The sequence below is a fragment of the Mesoplodon densirostris genome, chromosome 15 (genome assembly GCF_025265405.1).
Source record: "Mesoplodon densirostris isolate mMesDen1 chromosome 15, mMesDen1 primary haplotype, whole genome shotgun sequence".
NCBI classification, from domain to species: Eukaryota; Metazoa; Chordata; class Mammalia; order Artiodactyla; family Ziphiidae; genus Mesoplodon; species Mesoplodon densirostris.
In genome coordinates, this window is record NC_082675.1 from 25,029,038 (window position 1) to 25,052,524 (window position 23,487).

At 50.7% G+C, this 23,487-nt stretch overlaps 4 gene segments (V, D, J or C); all 4 read left to right on the forward strand.

Moving 5' to 3' along the window:
- Positions 1-2,354: 2,354 nt before the first annotated feature.
- LOC132502434 (immunoglobulin lambda variable 3-25-like) lies at positions 2,355-3,033 on the forward strand. The segment is given in 3 exon segments: positions 2,355-2,400; positions 2,547-2,840; positions 2,996-3,033. Coding segments are annotated over 3 exon segments (378 nt in total).
- Positions 3,034-5,125: 2,092 nt separating this feature from the next.
- Positions 5,126-6,884, forward strand: LOC132502435 (immunoglobulin lambda variable 4-3-like). The segment is given in 2 exon segments: positions 5,126-5,141; positions 6,487-6,884. Coding segments are annotated over 2 exon segments (414 nt in total).
- Positions 6,885-9,782: 2,898 nt separating this feature from the next.
- Positions 9,783-14,215, forward strand: LOC132502438 (immunoglobulin lambda variable 3-19-like). The segment is given in 3 exon segments: positions 9,783-9,831; positions 9,977-10,306; positions 14,142-14,215. Coding segments are annotated over 3 exon segments (450 nt in total).
- A 3,422-nt stretch (positions 14,216-17,637) lies between these two features.
- LOC132502439 (immunoglobulin lambda variable 3-19-like) lies at positions 17,638-21,866 on the forward strand. The segment is given in 3 exon segments: positions 17,638-17,683; positions 17,830-18,159; positions 21,817-21,866. Coding segments are annotated over 3 exon segments (426 nt in total).
- The last annotated feature ends 1,621 nt before the right edge of the window (positions 21,867-23,487 follow it).

A 23,487-nucleotide genomic window follows, 5' to 3' on the forward strand; every position in this document is an offset into this window, starting at 1 on the left:
TGGTCTTCGTGGGAGGGATGACAGGGGGCCGGGGGCAGGACTGGACAGGATATCAGGGCTCCGTCCTGCAGTGACCTCTGTCCCTGACTCTGCCGGGACTCATAGGGTACACAGGGCCCTCTCCTGTCACCCCACCACGGAAAGGGTTGTTCTCTCCAAGGGTTTGCTGTGATTTTGTCCCAAACAAGGACTCCTGCAGGTCCCTCTAGGGGAGAGTGTCCTTCTCCCCTTACACTGTAGGAAAGGGAGCCTGGAGGATGGCAGTGAGTAAACCCACCCCCATGTGGTTCGACCACATCCACACGCCTCGGGGCATGTGCTGCTGAGAAATGAATACAGCAGGAGACTGTGATGGACACACAGAGGGACACCCGGCATGATTTGAGGACAAGGATGGAAAAGGGAAGACGATGAGAGCATACACTGCTGTGCTTAGATGGCGACCCACCAGGGAGGGGTCTGCCCCTATGGACTCGATCAGAGAGAGATGGACACCCATTCGAGGGCATCTCTCTGGTCAAGGTCATAATAGGGTCAGGGTCTGGGTGAGAACGCTGTCAGCCTGTCTGTGAAAGGGACTGATGAACAGGATGGAGGACGGTATCTCCTCCCAGGTTGGTCCGCACCTGTGGACATAGGATTAGTGACCTTATAAGAAGAGACCAGAAACACACCCCCAACCCCGAGTGAGCCACCGAGACAGACCATCTAAGGACAGAGCCAGAAAGTGCCTTCAGGGAGCCGGGAGAGAGCTTGCACTGAAAACAATGTTAGGGCATCTTGATCATGGACTTCTGACCTCCAGAAGCATGGAAAGTAAATTTGTGGTGTTTAAGCAACATGTGGGTGGTATTTTTCCATGGCTGCCTGAGCTGACTAAGACAGGAGCTGGGAACACTTGCATGTAGGTGTTTATGGGAGCATTCGTCTTCATTTCTCTGAAAAAAATCCCAAGGGTACAATTCCTAGATTGTACAGTAATTGCATGTTTAGTTTTATAGTAGCTGTAAAGCTGTTTTCTAGGGTGGCTGTACCACTTTATATTCCTACCAGCAACACCTGAGCGACCGGTCCCTCTGCTGCGCAGCCAGCATTGGTTTTGCCACTGTTTTTTACTTTAGCCCATCGGCTCCATTCTGACTGGTGTGTAGTGACGACTCTTTAGGGTGTGACTGACATTCCCCTAATGACTCACAGGGATCATCTTCCCATGTGCTCATCGGACATCTGTACATTCCCGAAAAAATGTCTGTTCACATCATTTCCCAAATTCCACTTGGATTTTAGTTGTTTTGTTTATTGATTACTTTTGACACATTTTTAAATGTATATACAAGTGTTTTGATGAATATGTGAGTGGAAAGTATTTTCTCCCACTTTACTGGATTTTTCAACTCCATAAAAAGGACTTTTAAAGAACAAATGCTTTTCATTTTAATACATTTCAATTTATCTTCTTCCTTTTACAAATCATGCATGTATTGTCAAGTCCAAGAATTCTTACCTAGGTCTAGATAAGGAAGACATTTTTCTTTTTTTAAAAAAAATATAAAATGAAAAAGAATATATATGTTGATTTTAATCACCTAGCTGTGCACCTAAAACTAAAACAACATTGTAGGGCTTCCCTGGTGGCGCAGTGGTTGAGGTCCGCTTGCTGATGTAGAGGACATGGGTTCGTGCCGCGGTCCGGGAAGATCCCACATGCCGCGGAGCGGCTCAGCCCGTGAGCCATGGCCGCTGAGCCTGCGCGTCCGGAGCCTGTGCCCCGCAACGGGAGAGACCACAACAGTAAGAGGCCCGCGTACCTCAAACAAACAAAAAAAACCAAAAAAAACATTGTAAATCAACTATCCTCGAAAAATAAAAATAAAAAAACTTTGAAGAAATATAATAAAAACTCTGCCAGAGGTACATGACCAGTGTCCCTGTATCTGCTGCTGGAATTCTGGGCTCTCGCAGCAGCATGACTGTGGTCCCTGCAGTGCCAGCTTCCAGCAATGTCCAGCCCACCACACGATAACCTCATCCTCAGAGAGGATGCCTGTGTGTCCCCAAGGCACAGGGGGGAGCCCGGAGCAGACTGGGAGGTGTGTGCACATGCTTCAGCAGGGGCAGCCTTTCTCACTCCGCACCAGAAAGAGGTCTGGGGACCTGGGCTCAGTCCTGGAACTCAGGTCCCACGTGAACTCCTCCTTGGATCCCAGCTGTTCTCTGCTCAGCAGGGAGACAGTCACAAGGCCAAAGGTGGCAGGAAGGAGATTTGCATGAGGACACCCCTTCTGAGGATAAGAGAGGCCCAGAGGCCCCACCCCAGCTGTGAGCTCAGAGGCAGAGCTCGGGGCGTCTCCACCATGGCCTGGACCCCTCTCCTGCTCCCCCTCCTCACTCTCTGCACAGGTGCTGCCCCCAGGCTCAGCCCGAAAAGAGACCAGAGCTCAGCCTGGTCCAGAACTTCAGCTCAGCACAGGAGCTGCTACAGGGGGCATGAGGTGGCAGGGATGAGACCCTCTTCCTCACCCTCACTCTCCTCTCCTCTCTTGCAGGTTCTGTGGCCTCTTCTCAGCTGACTCAGCCACCTGCGGTGTCCGTGTCCTTACGACAGACGGCCAGGATCACCTGCCAGGGAGACAACTTAGGAAGCAATTATGTTAGCTGGTACCAGCAGAAGCCAGGCCAGGCCCCTGTGCTGGTCATTTATAAGGATAGCGAGCGGCCCTCCGGGATCCCTAACCGATTCTCTGGCTCCAGTTCAGGCAACACAGCCACACTGACCATCAGCGGGGCCCAGACCGAGGACGAGGCTGACTATTACTGTGCTACTAGTACTGGTTACAGCAGTGGTTATCTTCACAGTGACACAGGCAGACTGGGAAGTGAGACACAAACCCCCTCCCCGTCTGGCTCACACTGTCCTCCAGCCCCAGGAGGACTATGAACAAAACAGGGACTGGTTCCTCAAGATCTGAGCCCCCCAGGCTGCCCCTCCTCCCAGCCCTCCAGGGAGGCTCTGCACAGGGGGCTCAGCAGTGATTATGGGCTGGCAGGACCAGGCTGTCTTAGTGTCTGGGCTGTGGGGTTGACTTGAGGAAATAAGGCCTGAATGAAGGACAGAACAGACAGGGCAGAGACCCAGTGCTAGTGGACCCTGGATGTCCACATGGTGCTGACTGGCCACTCAAGAGCCCAAATCTCTTGGATGGATGCCCAGAACCACCCAGCTCGTCAGAGCTCTGTAAGCTCCAGGATCCCGTGACAACTTGGGACTCCATACAAGGCCAAGCAGCACAGTGGACAGAGTGGGGGCCACCACGTCCCTCCTCCGGGCTCACCCACCTCACACCCATGTTGGAGTCCCTGGCAGCTCCCATGTCTGCCCTCCCTGTAGAGGGCTGTCGTTGTAGAGACAGTCCCCCCAAGGTTGTGTCCCCTGGTGCCATTTTAAAAAGTGTAAAAGCAAGTACAGAAAGGATTTAACTCTGATCAAGTACCTTTGTTGAAACTAAAAAAAAAAAATAAGAAAGAAAGAACATAGGGAGAAACAAAATATCCCATACCTAGCAATGAAAGGTTCACAATACCTGAATATCAAAAATTTTCTGTAAGGAATTAGAAAAATAAGAGTCAGAAAAAGTACAAAAATCAGTTACTCCAAACTTGCCCTGAATGGCCCAGATGATGTATTTGATAGACAAGGACACAAAAGCAACTTTTATAGTTATATTCCATTTGTTCTTGAGGTTGAGGAAAGATGGAACATGTTAAATGGAGACACAGAGTGTCAAAACCTGATCCACATTGAATTTCTGCAAATGAAAACTACAACATCTGAGATTAAAATAAACTGGATGAGACTGAGAGCACATAGATGCTGCAGACGAAGATCACTGAACTTGTTGAAATAGCAGTAGAAACTATTCAAAATCAAACACAGACCCCCCCGCAAAATGATGAGAATTGTCATCCGCTGCCCAAAACCCACCCATGTGGCCTGAGAAAAACTCTCCTCTTAACAAATTTTGCCCATCATTTCAGGGTCTAGAGTCTGACACAAGCTCAGTTTGATGAGTTTAGGACAGTTAAGCTCTAGACCCAAGTGGCCTTAGAAAGACTAAGGAGGCCAGCAGCAGGGGGTGAGGGTGTCCATGGTGACCTGGCACAGAGCTCCTGAGACCTGGTGGACTCACTGAATGGGTTGAAGGGCCCCTCAATCCAGTGTGAACTCACCTTAAGTAATTACATCAGAATGGACCCTATTTCTAAATAAGGTCCCACTCTTGGGCACTGGTGGTTACGACTTCAACTGACAATTGTTAGAGGTGCTACAATATGTTTGTGTACTTTGGTGTGGCCAGAAAATTTTGTCAGTGGGAAATCCCAAGCCCAAGACTTTTCCCTTCCATCCCATTCCTACATCCACTATTCCACTGTCTCTGCTTTCTATTAAGTGTATGGATAAGGATTAAGGATATTCATAGATGGAAGAGGAGTAAATATTCATGTGTGCTTAATACATATCAAGACCCATCTGTGTTCTTCCTAATTATTAACTTGTTTAATCACAACTAATCAATGAACAAGCATCCCCATTATATCCCATCTTACAGATGCGGAAGCTGAGGCATGAAGGGCAGAGCAACTTGTTTCAAGTCAGAACTGGAACGGGGCAGAGCCGGCAGCAAAGAGGTCCCTCCACCCGAGTTCCTGGACTTCCCCACCTTCCTGTGGCCTCTCATGGTGCTTCCCAAGCTAAGACACGGCCTTTCCTGAATGTGCTAGCAAGTTCTCCCTCCTATTTCAGACACAAGTGACTGACATTGTGACTTTGCACTGCTGCCCTATCCATTACATACACTATTTGAACCACATATGTAATTTTAAATTATCCAGTAAACACGTTTTAAAAATTCGGAGAAACTGATGCAGTTAGATTCCATAATAGGTTTTGCTTAACTAAATTACTTGAAAATATCATTTCAGTATGAATTAAATATAAAAATATTGATACATTCTACACTACACTATCCTAAATCTTTGAAATGTGCTGGATATTTCATATCTACAGCACATCTCACTGCGAGCACCCGCATTGCATGTTGAGAAGCCTCATTGGCTTGTGGCCACCATGTTGGACAGAGCAGGTGAGATGGATGAGGTTTCCTTGGGGTAACCGTGCCTGTAGTACATACTCACCACACCAAGAGGTGATGGAGGGTCCCAAGCCCAGAATCTTTGCTGGAGAGGAACTGCTGATCCATTTTCCACCCAGACCAGGGATATTGAGGGTACCTCAAAATGAGGAGATTTAATACATGTATCCGTGTGACTTCTTTCTCATACGCAAGATAGTAAATACAACTATAATTTTAAAGGTGGTTCTGAATCGTTAAACATATTTTTATTACAGTCTGTGAAATGCATGACAATAGTCTGTACATTTTTCAGTAAATAGTGTCACATCATCCCTTTCAGTAGGGAGGTCATTTCCATGAACCCCACAAGCCATAAAGTTATGTTTTTTGAATAGATCTAGATGGAAAGTTGAATCATAAAGAATATTTTTTTGACATTGGATACTGATCACCTGAATACAGAAGAAAGGGTGGTGAGAAGAGGGGCTCAGGAGGCCTGGAGTAGGGATGGAGGAAACTATGGGGGCTTTGAGGAGTCAGGGTGGTGAGCAGGCTTTCAGGCTCTGAAGTCAGGCTCTGAAGTCAGTTCCTTGGATAAAATCTTGACCCATGCATCCTTGTCTGGGGGAATCTGGTAAAATCATTTACCCTCCCAATGATGGCTCCTCCTCATTAGACTGGGGAGAGGTTGTGCCTTCAGCAGAGGGCGCTGTGGGATTATTATGATGCCAGGTGAGGTGCTGCAGGAAACTCACCAAGGGTCTGGCATATACTGGGGGCTCCAAAGTGGTCATTTTAGTAAAGTAGCTACATGTGTAGGAAGACGTCCATCCTGGGGGCACCAGGTGGCACTGTGGGTCCTGGCTGGGACCCTCATAGGTCCAAGTCCCCTGGGGAGGACTCAAGTGCAAAGGGCATGACTGACGCTTCCTTGAAGACACTTCTCTTGAGGAGAGTAAATCTGTCTCTGAAACCCACACGTGGCCCTTCTTCTGACCCCAGGGAGTCCCCAGCGTGAGCCCCTGGGCTCAGGGCTCAGCCAGGAGCTGAGACACAGGATGGGGAGGGAGGAGTAGATTTGCATTCACTGCTCCTCCCTTTTCGAGCTGCAAGGGGAGAGGATAAGACAGAGACCTGGAGAGGCCAGTCCAGCTGGGCAGCCACAGTGCAGAGCTCGCAGAAGGACCTCCCACCATGACCTGGGTGCCCTTCTACCTCCTGCCCCTCCTGGTTCAACACAGGTCAGAGTGGCCCAGGGACTCGGGGGCCTCCCAGCCCCTCCCTCCAGCACAGTCCTGAGGGTCACCGGCGCAGTGTCCGTGCCATCAGCCAACATTTGCATTTCTGTCTGCAGGTCTTTGTGCTCTGCCTGTGCTGACCCAGACCCCATCTGCATCTTCTTCCCTGGGAGGCTCGGCCAAGCTCACCTGCACCCTGAGCAGTGAGCACAGCACGTATTACATTGAGTGGTATCAACAGAGAGTAGGACAGGCCCCTAGGTATCTGATGAAGCTCACCAGTGACGGAAGCGTTTCCAAGGGGGATGGGATCCCCGACTGCTTCTCAGCCTCCAGCTCGGGAGCTGACTGCTACCTGACCATCACCAGCATCCAGTCTGAGGATGAGACTAGGTATATCTGTGGTGTCCACTATAAAACTGATGGCCAATATGGATACCCCAGTGACCCAGACAAAGTGGAAGTGAGGCCAAAACCTCCCTCCCATGCCCTCAGTCCCAAGGCACCAGGGTGAGCTGCTCCCTGTCTGTCCCCGGAGTCCTGACCTTTGAGTCTTCCCCTTGCAAACCCCTCAGCCCCAACCTCTCCCAGAGTCACCCCCAGGGAGAGGCAGACACACGTTAAAATTTAGGTGGTTTTGACGAGGTGGGATTCTGGTTCCTCCTCACAGGCCTGTGTGGGCAATGCTGGGAGAGACCAGCCCAGCCCAGGGCAGAACAGGACACTGGGAAAGGGCTGAGCTGAGATGACACTGTCCCAAGTAGCCCCCAGGCCCTGTGCTCCAAGTCCCTCAGGGAAGGAACACAGATCTTGGCGTCCAGAGGTGCCATGCAGGTCATGGTACCAAGTGTCCTGACTTGGGTACCCCGGGTGCAGAGCAGGACCCTGGCCAGGACTGAGGGCTCAGCAGGAAGCACTGGGCCTCTGGGGAGGGAGGATGGGAACCTTGACCCCATGGTGGGTGCAGAGCTGAGTCCTTAGGGAGTCAGGCGGTGGTGAGGGGGTCTGTGGTAGTACAGACTTGGAGCTTGGCCAAACTTCTCCTGCTGGGGAAGGGTCACAGCTTTGGTGCCAAGAATGGCTCCCATTCACCGACAGGACATTCTAGGGACTGGCCAGCACCACGTCCACTGGGACAGCAGCAGGGTTGGGGAATGGGGATGCTGAGCTGGAGAATATGGTCCCCTTAGTGCAGTTGGACCCCCAGTGACTAAGGCCTGAGAGGCGAAGTCCAGGAGCTGCCCGTGTCCTGGAGGACTCCACGGGGGCAGGAGGGGAGGAGGCGGCTGGTCTCGCGGGGGGTATGACGGGGGGCCGAGGGCAGGACTGGACAGGACATCAGGCCTCCGTCCTGCAGTGACCTCTGTACCCGACTATGCCGGGACTCACAGGGGACACAGGGCCCTCTCCTGTCACCCCACCCCGGAAAGGGTTGTTCTCTCTAGGGGTTTGCTGTGACTTTGTCCCAAACAAGGCCTCCTGCAGGTGCCTCTATTGGAGAGTGTCCTGCTCCCCTTACACTGTAGGAAAGGGAGCCTGGAGGATGGCAGTGAGTAAACCCACCCCCATGTGGTTCGACCACATCCACACACCTTGGGGCCTGTGCTGCTGAGAAATGAATACAGCAGGAGCTTTTGACGGACACAGAGGGACACACAGCAGGATGTGAGGACAAGGATGGAAAAGGGAAGATGATGAGACCATACCCTGCTGTGCTTAGATGGTGACCCACCAGGGAGGGGTCTGCCCCTATGGACTCGATCAGAGAGAGATGGACACCCATTCAAGGGCATCTCTCTGGTCAAGGTCATAATCGGGTCAGGGTCTGGGGGAGAACATTGTCAGCCTGTCTGTGAAAGGGACTGATGAACAGGGTGGAAGACGGTATCTCCTCCCAGGTTGGTCCGCACCTGTGGACATAGGATTAGTGACCTTATAAGAAGAGACCAGAAACACACCCCCAACCCCGAGTGAGCCACTGAGACAGACCATCTAAGGACAGAGCCAGAAAGTGCCTTCAGGGAGCCGTGGGAGAGCTTGCACTGAAAACAATATTAGGGCATCTCGATCACGGAGTTCTGACCTCCAGAAGCATGGAAAGTAAATTTGTGGTGTTTAAGCAACATGTGGGTGGTATTTTTCCTTGGCTGCCTGAGCTGACTAAGACAGGAGCTGGGAACACTTGCATGTAGGTGTTTATGGGAGCATTAGTCTTCATTTCTCTGAAATAAAATCCCAAGGGTACAATTCCTAGATTGTACAGTAATTGCATGTTTAGTTTTATAGTAACTGCAAAGCTGTGTTCTAGGGTGGCTGTACCACCTTATATTCCTACCAGCAACACCTGAGCGACCGGTCACTCTGCGGCGCAGCCAGCATTGGTTTTGCCACTGTTTTTTACTTTAGACCATCGGCTCCATTCTGACTGGTGTGTAGTGACGACTCTTTAGGGTGTGACTGACATTCCCCTAACGACTCACGGGGACCATCTTCCTGTGTGCTCATCGGACATCTGTACATTCCCGAAAAAATGTCTGTTCACATCATTTCCCAAATTCCACTTGCATTTTAGTTGTTTTGTTTATTGATTAGTGTTGACACATTTTTTAATGTATATACAAGTGTTTTGATGAATATGTGAGTGGAAAGTATTTTCTCCCACTTTCCTGGATTTTTCAACTCCATAAAAAGGACTTTTATAGAACAAATGCTTTTCATGTGAATACATTTCAATTTATCTTCTTCCTTTTACAAATCATGCATGTATTGTGAAGTCCAAGAATTCTTGCCTTTGTCTAGATAAGGAAGCCATTTTTCCTTTTTTTTTTAAATATAAAATGAAAAAGGATATATATGTTGATTTGAATCACTTTGCTGTGCACATGAAACTAAAACAACATTGTAAAGCAACTATACTTCGAAAAATAAAAATAAAAAAACTTTAAAGAAATATAATAAAAACTCTTCCAGAGGTACATGACCAGTGTCCCTGTATCTGCTGCTGGAATTCTGGGCTCTCGCAGCAGCATGACCGTGGTCCCCACAGTGCCAGCTTCCAGCACTGTCCAGCCCACCACAAGATAACCTCATCCCCAGAGAGGACGCCTGTGTGTCTCCAAGGCCCGGGGGGAGCCCAGGAGCAGACTGGGAGGTGTGTGCACATGCTGGGGCAGGGGCAGCCTTTCTCTCTAAGCACCAGAAAGAGTTCTGGGGACCTGGGCTCAGGCCTGGAACTCAGGTCCCAGTTGAACTCCTCCTTGGATCCCAGCTGTTCTCTGCTCAGCAGGGAGCCAGTCACAAGGCCAAAGGTGGCAGGAAGGAGATTTGCATGAAGACACCCCTTCTGAGGATAAGAGAGGCCCAGAGGCCCCACCCCAGCTGTGAGCTCAGAGGCAGAGCTCGGGGCATCTCCACCATGGCCTGGACCCCTCTCCTGCTCCCCCTCCTCACTCTCTGCACAGGTGCTGTCCCCAGGCTCAGCCCGAAAAGTGACCAGAGCTCAGCCTGGTCCAGACTTCAGCTCAGCACAGGAGCTGCTACAAGGGGCATGAGGCGGCAGGGATGAGACCCTCTTCCTCACCCTCACTCTCCTCTCCTCTCTTGCAGGTTCTGTGGCCTCTTCTCAGCTGACTCAGCCACCTGTGGCATCCGTGTCCTTAGGACAGACGGCCAGGATCACTTGCCAGGGTGACAGTTCAGGAAGCTATTATGCTAGCTGGTACCAGCAGAAGCCAGGCCAGGCCCCTGTGCTGGTCATTTATAGGAATAGCAACCGGGCCTCAGGGATCCCTGACCGATTCTCTGGCTCCAAATCAGGGAACACAGCCACCCTGACCATCCGCAGAGCCCAGGCCGAGGACGAGGCTGACTATTGCTGTGGTACTAGTACTGGTTACAGCAGTGGTTATCTTCACAGTGACACAGGCAGACGGGGAAGTGAGACACAAACCCCCTCCCCTTCTGGCTCACACTCTCCTCCAGTCCCAGGAGGACTATGAACAAAACAGTGACAAGTCTGGCCTGGTTCCTCAAGATCTGAGCCCCCAAGCTGCCCCTCCTCCCAGCTCTCCAGGCGGGCTCTGCACAGGGGGGTCAGGAGTGATTATGGACGGCCTGGACCAGGCTGTCTCAGTGTCTGGGCTGTGGGGTTGACTTGAGGAAATAAGGCCTGATTCAAGGACAGACAGAGAGGGCAGAGACCAGTGCTAGTGGACCCTGGATGTCCACATGGTGCTGACTGGCCACTCATGAGCCCAAATCTCTTGGATGGATGCCTAGAACCATCCAGCTCGTCAGAGCTCTGGAACCTGCAGGATCCCGTGACACTCTGGAACCCCGGACAAGGCAAAGCAGCACAGTGGAGAGAGTGGGGTCACCATGTCCCTCCTCCGGGTTCACCCACCTCACATATATGCTGGAGGCCCTGGTAGCACCCAGCTGTGCCCTCCCTGGTGAGTGCTGTCGTAGAGACAGTTCCCCCAAGGTCGTGTCCCCTGGTTCCATCTAAAAATGTGTAAAAGCAATTACAGAAAGGATTTAACTGTGACCAAGTACCTTTGTTGAAACTAAAAAAAAATAAGAAAGAAAGAACATAGGGAGAAACAAAATAGCCCATATCCAGCAAGGGAAGATTCACAATACCTGAATATGAAAAATTTCCTGTAAGGAATCAGAAAAATAAGAGTCAGAATAAGTAGAAAATTCAGTTAATCAAAACTTGCCCTGAGGGCCTCCCTGGTGGCGCAAGTGGTTAAGAGTCCACCTGCCGATGCAGGGGATGCGGGTTCGTGCCCCGGTCTGGGAGGATCCCATATGCCGCGGAGCGGCTGGGCCCGTGAGCCATGGCCGCTGGGCCTGCGCATCTGGAGCCTGTGCTCCGCAACGGGAGAGGCCACAGCAGTGAGAGGCCCACATACCGCAAAAAGAAAAAAAAAAAAAAAAAAAAAAACTTGCTCTGAATGGCCCAGAAGATGTATTTCATAGTCAAGGACAAAAAAACAACTTTTATAGTTATAGTCCATTTGTTCTTGAGGTTGAGGAAAGATGGAACATGTTAAATGGAGACATAGAGTGTAAAAACCTGAACCAGATTGGATTTCTCCAAATGAAAACTACAACATATGAGATTAAAATAAACTGGATGAGACTGAGAGCAGATAGATGCTGCAGAAGAAGATCACGGAACTTGAAAAAATAGCAGTAGAAACTATTCAAAAACAAACAGAGAACCCCTCCCAAAAAAATGATGAGAATTGTCATCCGCTGCCCAAAACCCACCCATGTGGCCTGAGAAGAAGTCTCCTTTTAACAAATTTTGCCCATCATTCCATGGTCTAGATTATGACACAAGCTCAATTTGATGAGTTTAGGACAGTTAAACTCCTGACCCAAGTGGCCTTAGAAAGACTAAGGAGGCCAGCAGAAGAGGGTGAGGGTGTCCATGGTGACCTGGAACAGAGCTCCTGAGACCTGGTGGCACACTGAATGGGTTGAGGGGCCCCTCAATCCAGTATGAACTCAACTTAAGTAATTACATCTGAATGGACCCTATTTCCAAATAAGGTCCCACTCTTGAGCACTGGTGGTTAGGACTTCAACTGGCAATTGTTAGAGGTCCTACAATATGTTTGTGTAGTTGGGTGTGGTCAGAAAATTTTGTCAGTGGCAAATCCCAAGCCCAAGACTTTTCCCTTCCATCCCATTCCTACATCCACTATTCCACTGTCTCTGCTTTCTATTAAGTGTATGGATAAGGATTAAGGATATTCATAGATTGAAGAGGAGTAAATATTCATGTGTGCCTAATACATATCAAGACCCATCTGTGTTCTTCCTACTTATTATCTTGTTTAATCACAACTAATCAATGAACAAGCATCCCCATTATATCCCATCTTACAGATGCGGAAGCTGAGGCATGAAGGGCAGAGCAACTTGTTTCAAGTCAGAACTGGAACGGGGCAGACCCGGCAGCAAAGAGGTCCCTCCACCCGAGTTCCTGGACTTCCCCACCTTCCTGTGGTCTCTCACGGTGCTTCCCAAGCTAAGACATGGCCTTTCTTGAATGTGCTAGCAAGTTCTCCCTCCTATTTCAGACACAAGTGACTGACATTGTGACTTTGCACTGCTGCCCTATCCATTACATACACTATTTGAACCACATATGTAATTTTCAATTATCCAGTAAACACTTTCTAAAAATTAGGAGAAACCGATGCCGTTAGTCTCCATAATAGGTTTTGCTTAACTAAATTACTTGAAAATATCATTTCAATATGAATTCAATATAAAAATATTGATACATTCTACACTACACTATCTTAAATCTTTGAAATGTGCTGGGTATTTCATATCTACAGCACATCTCACTGCGACCACCCACATTGCATGTTCAGCAGCCTCATTGGCTTGTGGCCACCATGTTGGACAGAGCAGGTGAGATGGATGAGGTTTCCTTGGGGTAACCGTGCCTGTAGTACTTACTCACCACACCAAGAGGTGATGGAGGGTCCCGAGCCCAGAATCTTTGCTGGAGAGGAACTGCTGATCCATTTTCCACCCAGACCAGGGACATTGAGGGTACCTCAAAATGAGGAGATTTAATACATGTATCCGTGTGACTTCTTTCTCAAACACAAGATATTAAATACAACTATAATTTTAAAGGTGGTTCTGAATCGTTAAACATATTTTTATTACAGTCTGTGAAATGCATGACAATAGTCTGTACATTTTTCAGTAAATAGTGTCACATCATCCCTTTCAGTAGGGAGATCATTTCCATGAACCCCACAAGCCATAAAGTTATGTTTTTTGAATAGATCTAGATGGAAAGTTGAATCATAAAGAATATTTTATTGACATTGGATATGGATCACCTGAATACAGAAAAGAGGGTGGTGACAGGATGGGCTCAGGAGGCCTGGAGTAGGGATGGAGGAAACTATGGAGGCGTTTGAGGGGGCAGGGTGGGGAGCGGGCTGAAAGGTCAGGCTCTGAAGTCAGTCCCTTGGATGGAATCTTGACCCATGCAGCCCTGTCTGGGGGAATCTGGGAAAATCATTTACCCTCGCATAAATGGCTCCTCCACATGAGGCTGGGGAGAGGTTGTGCCTTCCGCAGAGGGCGCTGTGGGATTATTATGATGCCAGGTGAGGTGCTGCAGGAAACTCACCAAGGGTCTGGCATATACTGGGGGCTCCAAAGTGGTCATTTTAGTAAAGTAGCTACATGTGTAGGAAGACGTCCATCCTGGGGGCACCAAGGGGCACTTTGGGTCCTGGCTGGGACCCACATAGGTCCAAGTCCCCTGGGGAGGGCTCAAGTGCAAAGGGCATGACTGACGCTTCCTTGAAACACTTCTCTTGAGGAGAGTAAATCTGTCTCTGAAACCCACACGTGGCCTTTCTTCTGACCCCAGGGAGTCCCCAGCATGAGGCCCCTGGGCTCAGGGCTCAGCCAGGAGCTGAGACACAGGATGGGGAGGGAGGAGTAGATTTGCCTGCACTGCTCCTCCCTTTTTGAGCTGCAAGGGGAGGGTAAGACAGAGACCTGGAGAGGCCAGTCCAGCTGGGCAGCCTCAGTGCAGAGCTCGCAGAAGGACCTCCCACCATGACCTGGGTGCCCTTCTACCTCCTGCCCCTCCTGGTTCAACACAGGTCAGAGTGGCCCAGGGACTCGGGGGCCTCCCAGCCCCTCCCTCCAGCACAGTCCTCAGGGTCACCTGCCCAGTGTCAGTGCCGTCAACCAGCCCTTGCATTTCTGTCTGCAGGTCTCTGTGCTCTGCCTGTGCTGACCCAGACCCCATCTACATCTTCTTCCCTGCGAGGCTCGGCTGAGCAGTGAGCACAGCACGTACTACATTGAGTGGTATCAACAGAGAGTAGGGCAGGCCCCTAGGTATCTGATGAAGCTCACCAGTGACAGAAGCATCACCAAGGGGGAAGGGATCCCCGACTGCTTTTCAGCCTCCAGCTCTGGGGCTGACCGCTACCTGACCATCACCAGCATCCAGTCTGAGGATGAGACTGAGTATATCTGTGGTGTCCACTATAAAACTGATGGCCAATATGGATACCCCAGTGACCCAGACAAAGGGGAAGTGAGGCCAAAACCTCCCTCTCATGCCCTCCGTCCCACGGCACCAGGTTGAGCTGCTCCCTGTCTGTCCCCGGAGTCCTGACATTTGAGTCTTCCCCTTGCAAACTCTTCAGCCCCAACCTGTCCCAGAATCACCCCCAGGGAGGGGCAGACACACGTTAAAATTTACGTGGTTTTGATGAGGTGGGATTCTGCTTCCTTCTCACAGGCCTGTGTGGGCAATGCTGGGAGAGACCAGCCCAGCCCAGGGCGGAACAGGACACTGAGAAAGGGCTGAGCTGAGATGACCCTGTCTCCAGTAGCCACCAGGCCATGTGCTCCAAGTCCCTCAGGGAAGGAACACGGATCTTGGCGTCCAGAGGCGATATGCAGGTCATGGTACCAAGTGTCCTGACGTGGGTGCCCCGGGTGCAGAGCAGGACCCTGGCCAGGACTGAGGGCTCAGCAGGAAGCACTGGGCCTCTGGGGAGGGAGGATGGGAACCTTGACCCCAAGGTGGGTGCAGAGCTGAGTCCTTAGGGAGTCAGGCGGCGTTGAGGGGGTCTGTGGCAGTACAGACTTGGAGCTCGGCTGGGCTTCTCCTGCTGGGGAAGGGTCTTACCTTTGGTGCCAAGAGTGGCTCCCCATTCACCCACAGGACGTTCTAGGGACCGGTCACCACCACGTCCACTGGGACAACAGCACGGGTGGGGAATGGGAATGCTGAGCTGGAGAATATGGTCCCCTTACCCCGTGGGGACCCTCAGTGACTAAGGCCTGAGAGGCAAAGTCCAGGAGTTGCCCGTGGGCTGGAGGCCTCCATGGGGACAGGAGGGGAGGAGGCGGCTCGTCTCGCGGGGAGGGATGACGGGGGGCCGGGGGCAGGACTGGACAGGACATCAGGCCTCCGTCCTGCAGTGACCTCTGTACCCGACACTGCCGGGACTCACAGGGGACACAGGGCCTTCTACAGTCACCCCACCCGGGAAAGGGTTGTTCTCTCCAAGGGTTTGCTGTGACTTTGTCCCAAACAAGGCCTCCTGCAGGTGCCTCTATTGGAGAGTGTCCTGCTCCCCTTACACTGTAGGAAAGGGAGCCAGGAGGATGGCAGGGAACAAACCCACCCCCATGCAGGTCCCACCACATCCACACGCCCCGGGGCCTGTGCTGCTGAGAAATGAATACAGTAGGAGCCTGTGACGGACACACAGAGGGACACACGCCATGATTTGAGGACAAGGATGGAAAAGGGAAGACGATGAGACCATACCCTTCTGTGCTTAGATGGCGACCCACCAGGGAGGGGTCTGCCCCTATGGACTCGATCAGAGAGAGATGGACACCCATTCGAGGGCATCTCTCTGGTCAAGGTCATAATAGGGTCAGGGTCTGGGTGAGAACACTGTCATCCTGTCTGTGAAAGGGACTGATGAACGGGGTGGAGGACCGTATCTCCTCCCAGGTTGGTCCGCACCTGTGGACATAGGATTAGTGACCTTATAAGAAGAGACCAGAAACACACTCCCGAGTGAGCCACTGAGACAGACCATCTAAGGACAGAGCCAGAAAGTGCCTTCAGGGAGCCGTGGGAGAGCTTGCACTGAAAACAATGTTAGGGCATCTCGATCAGGGACTTCTGACCTCCAGAAGCATGGAAAGTAAATTTGTGGGTGGTAAGCAACATGTGGGTGGTATTTTTCCATGGCTGCCTGAGCTGTCTAAGACAGGAGCTGGGAACACTTGCATGTAGGTGTTTATGGGAGCATTCGTCTTCATTTCTCTGAAATAAAATCCCAAGGGTACAATTCCTAGATTGTACAGTAATTGCATGTTTAGTTTTATAGTAGCTGTAAAGCTGTTTTCTAGGGTGGCTGTACCACTTTATATTCCTACCAGCAACACCTGAGCGACCGGTCCCTCTGCTGCGCAGCCAGCATTGATTTTGCCACTGTTTTTTACTTTAGCCCATCGGCTCCATTCTGACTGGTGTGTAGTGGCGACTCTTTAGGGTGTGACTGACATTCCCCTAACGACTCACGGGGACCATCTTCCCATGTGCTCATCAGACATCTGTACATTCCCGAAAAAATGTCTGTTCACATCATTTCCCAAATTCCACTTGGATTTTAGTTGTTTTGTTTATTGATTAGTTTTGACACAGTTTTTAACGTATATTCAAGTGTTTTGATGAATATGTGAGTGGAAAGTATTTTCTCCCACTTTCCTTGATTTTTCAACTCCATAAAAAGGACTTTTAAACAACAAATGCTTTTCATTTTAATACATTTCAATTTATCTTCTTCCTTTTACAAATCATGCATGTATTGTCAAGTCCAATAATTCTTGCCTAGGTCTAGATAAGGAAGACATTTTTCCTTTTTTTAAAAAAACATAAAATGAAAAAGAATATATATGTTGATTTGAATCACTTAGCTGTGCATCTAAAACTAAAACAACATTGTAGGGCTTCCCTGGTGGCGCAGTGGTTGAGAGTCTGCCTGCCGATGAAGGGGACGCGGGTTTGTGCCGCGGTCCATGAAGATCCCACATGCCGAGGAGCGGCTCGGCCCGTGAGCCATGGCCGCTGAGCCTGCACGTCCAGAGCCTGTGCTCCGCAACGGAAGAGACCACAACAGTAAGAGGCCCGCGTACCTCAAAATATATATATATATATTGTAAATCAACTATCCTAGAAAAATAAAAATAAAAAAACTTTGAAGAAATATAATAAAAACTCTGCCAGAGGTACATGACCAGTGTCCCTGTATCTGCTGCTGGAATTCTGGGCTCTCGCAGCAGCATGACTGTGGTCCCTGCAGTGCCAGCTTCCAGCAATGTCCAGCCCACCACACGATAACCTCATCCTCAGAGAGGATGCCTGTGTGTCCCCAAGGCACAGGGGGGAGCCCGGAGCAGACTGGGAGGTGTGTGCACATGCTTCAGCAGGGGCAGCCTTTCTCACTCCGCACCAGAAAGAGTTCTGGGGACCTGGGCTCAGGCCTGGAACTCAGGTCCCACTTGAACTCCTCCTTGGATCCCAGCTTTTCTCTGCCTAGCAGGGAGCCAGTCACAAGGCCAAAGGTGGCAGGAAGGAGATTTGCATGAGGACACCCCTTCTGAGGATAAGAGAGGCCCAGAGGCCTCACCCCAGCTGTGAGCTCAGAGGCAGAGCTCGGGGCGCCTCCACCATGGCCTGGATCCCTCTCCTGCTCCCTCTCCTCACTCTCTGCACAGGTGCTGCCCCCAGGCTCAGCCCGAAAAGTGACCAAAGCTCAGCCTGGTCCAGAACTTCAGTTCAGCACAGGAGCTGCTGCAGGGGGCATGAGGCGGCGGGGATGAGACCCTCTTCCTCACCCTCACTCTCCTCTCCTCTCTTGCAGGTTCTGTGGCCTCTTCTCAGCTGACTCAGCCACCTGCGGTGTCCGTGTCCTTACGACAGACGGCCAGGATCACCTGCCAGGGATACAACTTAGGAAGCAATTATGTTACCTGGTACCAGCAGGAGCCAGGCCAGGCCCCTGTGCTGGTCATTTATAGGAATAGCAACCGGGCTTCAGAGATCCCTGACCGATTCTCTGGATCCAAATCAGGCAACACAGCCACCCTGACCATCAGCGGGGCCCAGGCCGAGGACGAAGCTGACTATTACTGTGGTACTAGTACTGGTTACATCAGTGGTTATCCTCACAGTGACACAGGCAGACGGGGAAGTGAGACACAAACGCCCTCCCCGTCTGACTCACACTCTCCTCCAGTCCCAGGAGGACTATGAACAAAACAGTGACAGGTCTGGCCTGGTTCCTCACGATCTGAGCCCCCCAGGCTGCCCCTCCTCCCAGCCCTCCAGGGAGGCTCTGCACAGGGGGCTCAGCAGTGATTATGGGCTGGCAGGAGCAGGCTGTCTTAGTGTCTGGGCTGTGGGGTTGACTTGAGGAAATAAGGCCTGAATGAAGGACAGACAGAGAGGGCAGAGACCCAGTGCTAGTGGACCCTAGATGCCCACATGGTGCTGACTGGCCACTCATGAACCCAAAACTCTTGGATGGCTGCCCAGAACCACCCAGCTCATCAGAGCTCTGGAACCTCCAGAATCCCGTGACAACTTGGGACTCCATACAAGGCCAAGCAGCACAGTGGCCAGAGTGGGGGCCACCACGTCCCTCCTCCGGGCTCACCCACATCACACCCATGTTGGAGCCCCTGGCAGATCTCATGTCTGCCCTCCCTGGGGAGGGCTGTCATTGTAGAGACATCCCCCCAAAGTCGTGTCCCCTGGTGCCATTTTAAAAAGTGTAAAATCAAGTACAGAAAGGATTTAACAGTGACCAAGTACCTTTGTTGAAACTTAAAAAAATAAGAAAGAAAGAACATAGGGAGAAACAAAATAATACCCAGCAAGGGAAGATTCACAATACCTGAATATCAAAAATTTCCTGTAAGGAATCAGAAAAATAAGAGTCAGAATAAGGACAAAAATCAATTTATCCAAACTTGCCCTGAATGGCCCAGATGATGCATTTGATAGACAAGGACACAAAAGCAACTTTTATACTTATAGTCCATTTGTTCTTGAGGTTGAGGAAAGATTGAACATGTTAAATGGAGACACAGAGTGTAAAAACCTGATCCACATTGAATTTCTACAAATGAAAACTATAACATCTAAGATTACAATAAACTGGATGAGACTGAGAGCACATAGATGCTGCAAAAGAAAATCAATAAACTTGATGAAATAGGAGTAGAAACTATTCAAAATCAAACACAGATCCCCCCCAAAAAATAATGAGAATTGTCATCCCCTACCGAAAACCCACCCATGTGGCCTGAGAAAAAGTCTCCTCTTAACAAATTTTGCCCATCATTTCAGGGTCTAGAATCTGACACAAGCTCAGTTTGATGAGCTTAGGACAGTTAAACTCCAGACCCAAGTGGCCTTAGAAAGACTAAGGAGGCCAGCAGGAGGGGGTGAGGGTGTCCATGGTGACCTGGAACAGAGCTCCTGAGACCTGCTGGGCGCACTGAATGGGTTGAGGCGTCCCACAATCCAGTATGAACTCAACTTAAGTAATTACATCTGAATGGACCCTATTTCCAAATAAGGTCCCACTCTTGGGCACTGTTGGTTAGGACTTCGACTGGCAATTCTTAGAGGTCCTACAATATGTTTGTGTAGTTTGGTGTGGCCAGAAAATTTTGTCAGTGGGAAATCCCAAACCCAAGACCTTTACCTTCCATCCCATTCCTACATCCACTATTCCACTGTCTCTGATTTCTCTTAAGTGTATGGATAAGGATTAAGGATATTCATAGATGGAAGAGGAATTACTATTCTCGTGTGCTTAATACATATCAAGACCCATCTGCATTCTTCCTACTTATTAACTTGTTTAATCACAACTAATCAACGAACAAGCATCCCCATTTTATCCCATCTTACAGATGCAGAAGCTGAGGCATGAAGAGCAGAGCAACTTGTTTCAAGTCAGAACTGGAACGGGGCAGAGCCGGCAGCAAAGAGGTCCCTCCTCCCGAGTTCCTGGACTTCCCCACCTTCCTGTGGCCTCTCACGGTGCTTCCCAAGCTAAGACATGGCCTTTCCTGAATGTGCTAGCAAGTTCTCCCTCCTATTTCAGACACAAGTGACTGACATTGTGACTTTGCACTGCTGCCCTATCCATTACATACACTATTTGAACCACATATGTAATTTTCAATTATCCAGTAAACACGTTTTAAAAATTAGGAGAAACCGATGCAGTTAGTTTCCATAATAGGTTTTGCTTAACTAAATTACTTGGAAATATCATTTCAATGTGAATTAAATATAAAAATATTGATACATTCTACACTACACTATCCTAAATCTTTGAAATGTGCTGGATATTTCATATCTACAGCACATCTCACTGCGAGCACCCGCATTGCATGTTGAGAAGCCTCATTGGCTTGTGGCCACCATGTTGGACAGAGCAGGTGAGATGGATGAGGTTTCCTTGGGGTAACCGTGCCTGTAGTACATACTCACCACACCAAGAGGTGATGGAGGGTCCCAAGCCCAGAATCTTTGCTGGAGAGGAACTGCTGATCCATTTTCCACCCAGACCAGGATATTGACGGTACCTCAAAATGAGGAGATTTAATACATGTATCCGTGTGACTTCTTTCTCATACGCAAGATAGTAAATACAACTACAATTTTAAAGGTGGTTCTGAATCGTTAAACATATTTTTATTACAGTCTGTGAAATGAATGACAATAGTCTGTACATTTTTAATTAAATACTGTCACGTCATCCCTTTCAGTAGGGAGATCATTTCCATAAACCCCACAAATCATAAAGTTATATTTTGTGAATAGATCTACATGAAAAGGTGAACCATAGGAATATTTTATTGACATTGGACACAGATCACCTGAATACAGAAGAGAGGGTGGTGACAGGAGGGGCTCAGGAGGCCTGGAGTAGGGTTGAAGGAAACTACGGGAGGTTTTGAGGGGGCAGGGTGAGGAGGGGGCTGAAAGGTCTGGCTCTGAAGTCAGTCCCTTGGATGGAATCTTGAACCATGTATCCTAGTCTGGGGGAATCTGGTAAAATCATTTACCTTCCCAATGATGGCTCCTCCTCATTAGACTGGGGAGAGGTTGTGCCTTCAACAGAGAGCACTGTGGGATTATTATGACTCCAGGTGAGGTGCTGCAGGAAACTCACCAAGGGTCTGGCATATACTGGGGGCTCCAAAGTGGTCATTTTAGTAAAGTAGCTACATATGTAGGAAGACGTCCACCCTGTGGGCACCAGGTGGCACTGTGGGTCCTGGATGGGACCCTCATAGTTCCAAATCCCCTGGAGAGAGCTCAAGTGCAAAGGGCATGACTGAGGCTTCCTTGAAACACTTCTCTTGAGGAGAGTAAATCTGTCTCTGAAACCCACACGTGGCCCCTCTTCTGACCCCAGGGAGTCCCCAGTGTGAGGCCCCTGGGCTCAGGGCTCAGCCAGGAGCTGAGACACAGGATGGGGAGGGAGGAGTAGGTTTGCCTGCACTGCTCCTCCCTTTTTTGAGCTGCAAGGGGAGCGGATAAGACAGAGACCTGAAAAGGCCAGTCCAGCTGGGCAGCCTCAGTGCAGAGCTCGCAGAAGGACCTCCCACCATGACCTGGGTGCCCTTCTATCTCCTGTCCCTCCTGGTTCAACACAGGTCAGAGTGGCCCAGGGACTCGGGGGCCTCCCAGCCCCTCCCTCCAGCACAGTCCTCAGGGTCACCTGCCCAGTGTCAGTGCCGTCAGCCAGCCCTTGCATTTCTGTCTGCAGGTCCCTGTGCTCTGCCTGTGCTGACACACACCCCGTCTGCATCTTCTTCCCTAGGAGGCTTGGCCAAGCTCACTTGCACACTGAGCAGTGACCACAGCACATAGTACATTGAGTGGTACCAACAGAGAGTAGGGCAGGCCCCTAGGTATCTGATGAAGCTGACCAGTGACGGAAGCGTCACCAAGGGGGATGGGATCCCCGAACGCTTCTCAGGCTCCAGCTCTGGGGCTGACCGCTACCTGACCATCGCCAACATCCAGTCTGAGGACGAGTGGTGTCAACTATAAAACTGATGGCCAATATGGATACCCCAGTGACCCAGACAAAGGGGAAGTGAGGCCAAAAACTCCCTCCCATGCCCTCCGTCCCACGGCACCAGGGTGAGCTGCTCCCTGCCTGTCCCCGGAGTCCTGACTTTCAGTCATCCCCTTGCAAAACCCTCACCCTCAACCACTCCCCAAGTCACCCCCAGGGAGACGCAGACACACGTTGAAATTTAAGTGGTTTTGACAAGGTGGGATTCTGGTTCCTCCTCACAGGCCTGTGTGGGCAATGCTGGGAGAGACCAGCCCAGCCCAGCCCAGGGCGGAACAGGACACTGGGAAAGGGCTGAGCTGAGATGACCCTGTCCCCAGTAGCCCCCAGGCCCTGTGCTCCAAGTCTCTCAGGGAAGCAACATGGATCATGGCGTCCAGAGGCCACATGCAGGTCATGGCACTAAGTGTCCTGACTTTGGTGCCCCGGGTGCAGAGCAGGACCCTGGCCAGGACTGAGGGCTCAGCAGGAAGCACTGGGCCTCTGGGGAGGGAGGATGGGAACCTTGACCCCATGGTGGGTGCAGAGCTGAGTCCTTAGGGAGTCAGGCGGCGGTGAGGGGGTCTGTGGTAGTACAGACTTGGAGCTTGGCCAAGCTTCTCCTGCTGGGGAAGGGTCTCAGCTTTGGTGCCAAGAATGGCTCCCAATTCACCCACAGGACTTCCTAGGGACCGGCCAGCACCACGTTCCTGGGACAGCAGCAGGGCTGGGGAACGGGGATGCTAAGCTGGAGAATATGTTCCCCTTAGTGCAGTCGGACCCCCAGTGACTAAGGCCTGAGAGGCAAAGTCCAGGATCTGTCCGTGGCCTGGAGGACTCCATGGGGGCAGGAGGGGAGGAGGGGGCTGGTCTTCGTGGGAGGGATGACAGGGGGCCGGGGGCAGGACTGGACAGGATATCAGGGCTCCGTCCTGCAGTGACCTCTGTCCCTGACTCTGCCGGGACTCATAGGGTACACAGGGCCCTCTCCTGTCACCCCACCACGGAAAGGGTTGTTCTCTCCAAGGGTTTGCTGTGACTTTGTCCCAAACAAGGACTCGTGCAGGTCCCTCTAGGGGAGAGTGTCCTGCTCCCCTTACACTGTAGGAAAGGGAGCCTGGAGGATGGCAGTGAGTAAACCCACCCACATGTGGTTTGACCATATCCACACGCCTCGGGGCCTGTGCTGCTGAGAAATGAATACAGCAGGAGACTGTGATGGACACACAGAGGGTCATCCGGCATGATTTAAGGACAAGGATGGAAAAGGGAAGACGATGAGAGCATACCCGGCTGTGCTTAGATGGCGACCCACCAGGGAGGGGTCTGCCCCTATGGACTCGATCAGAGAGAGATGGACACCCATTCGAGGGCATCTCTCTGGTCAAGGTCATAATAGGGTCAGGGTCTGGGTGAGAACGCTGTCAGCCT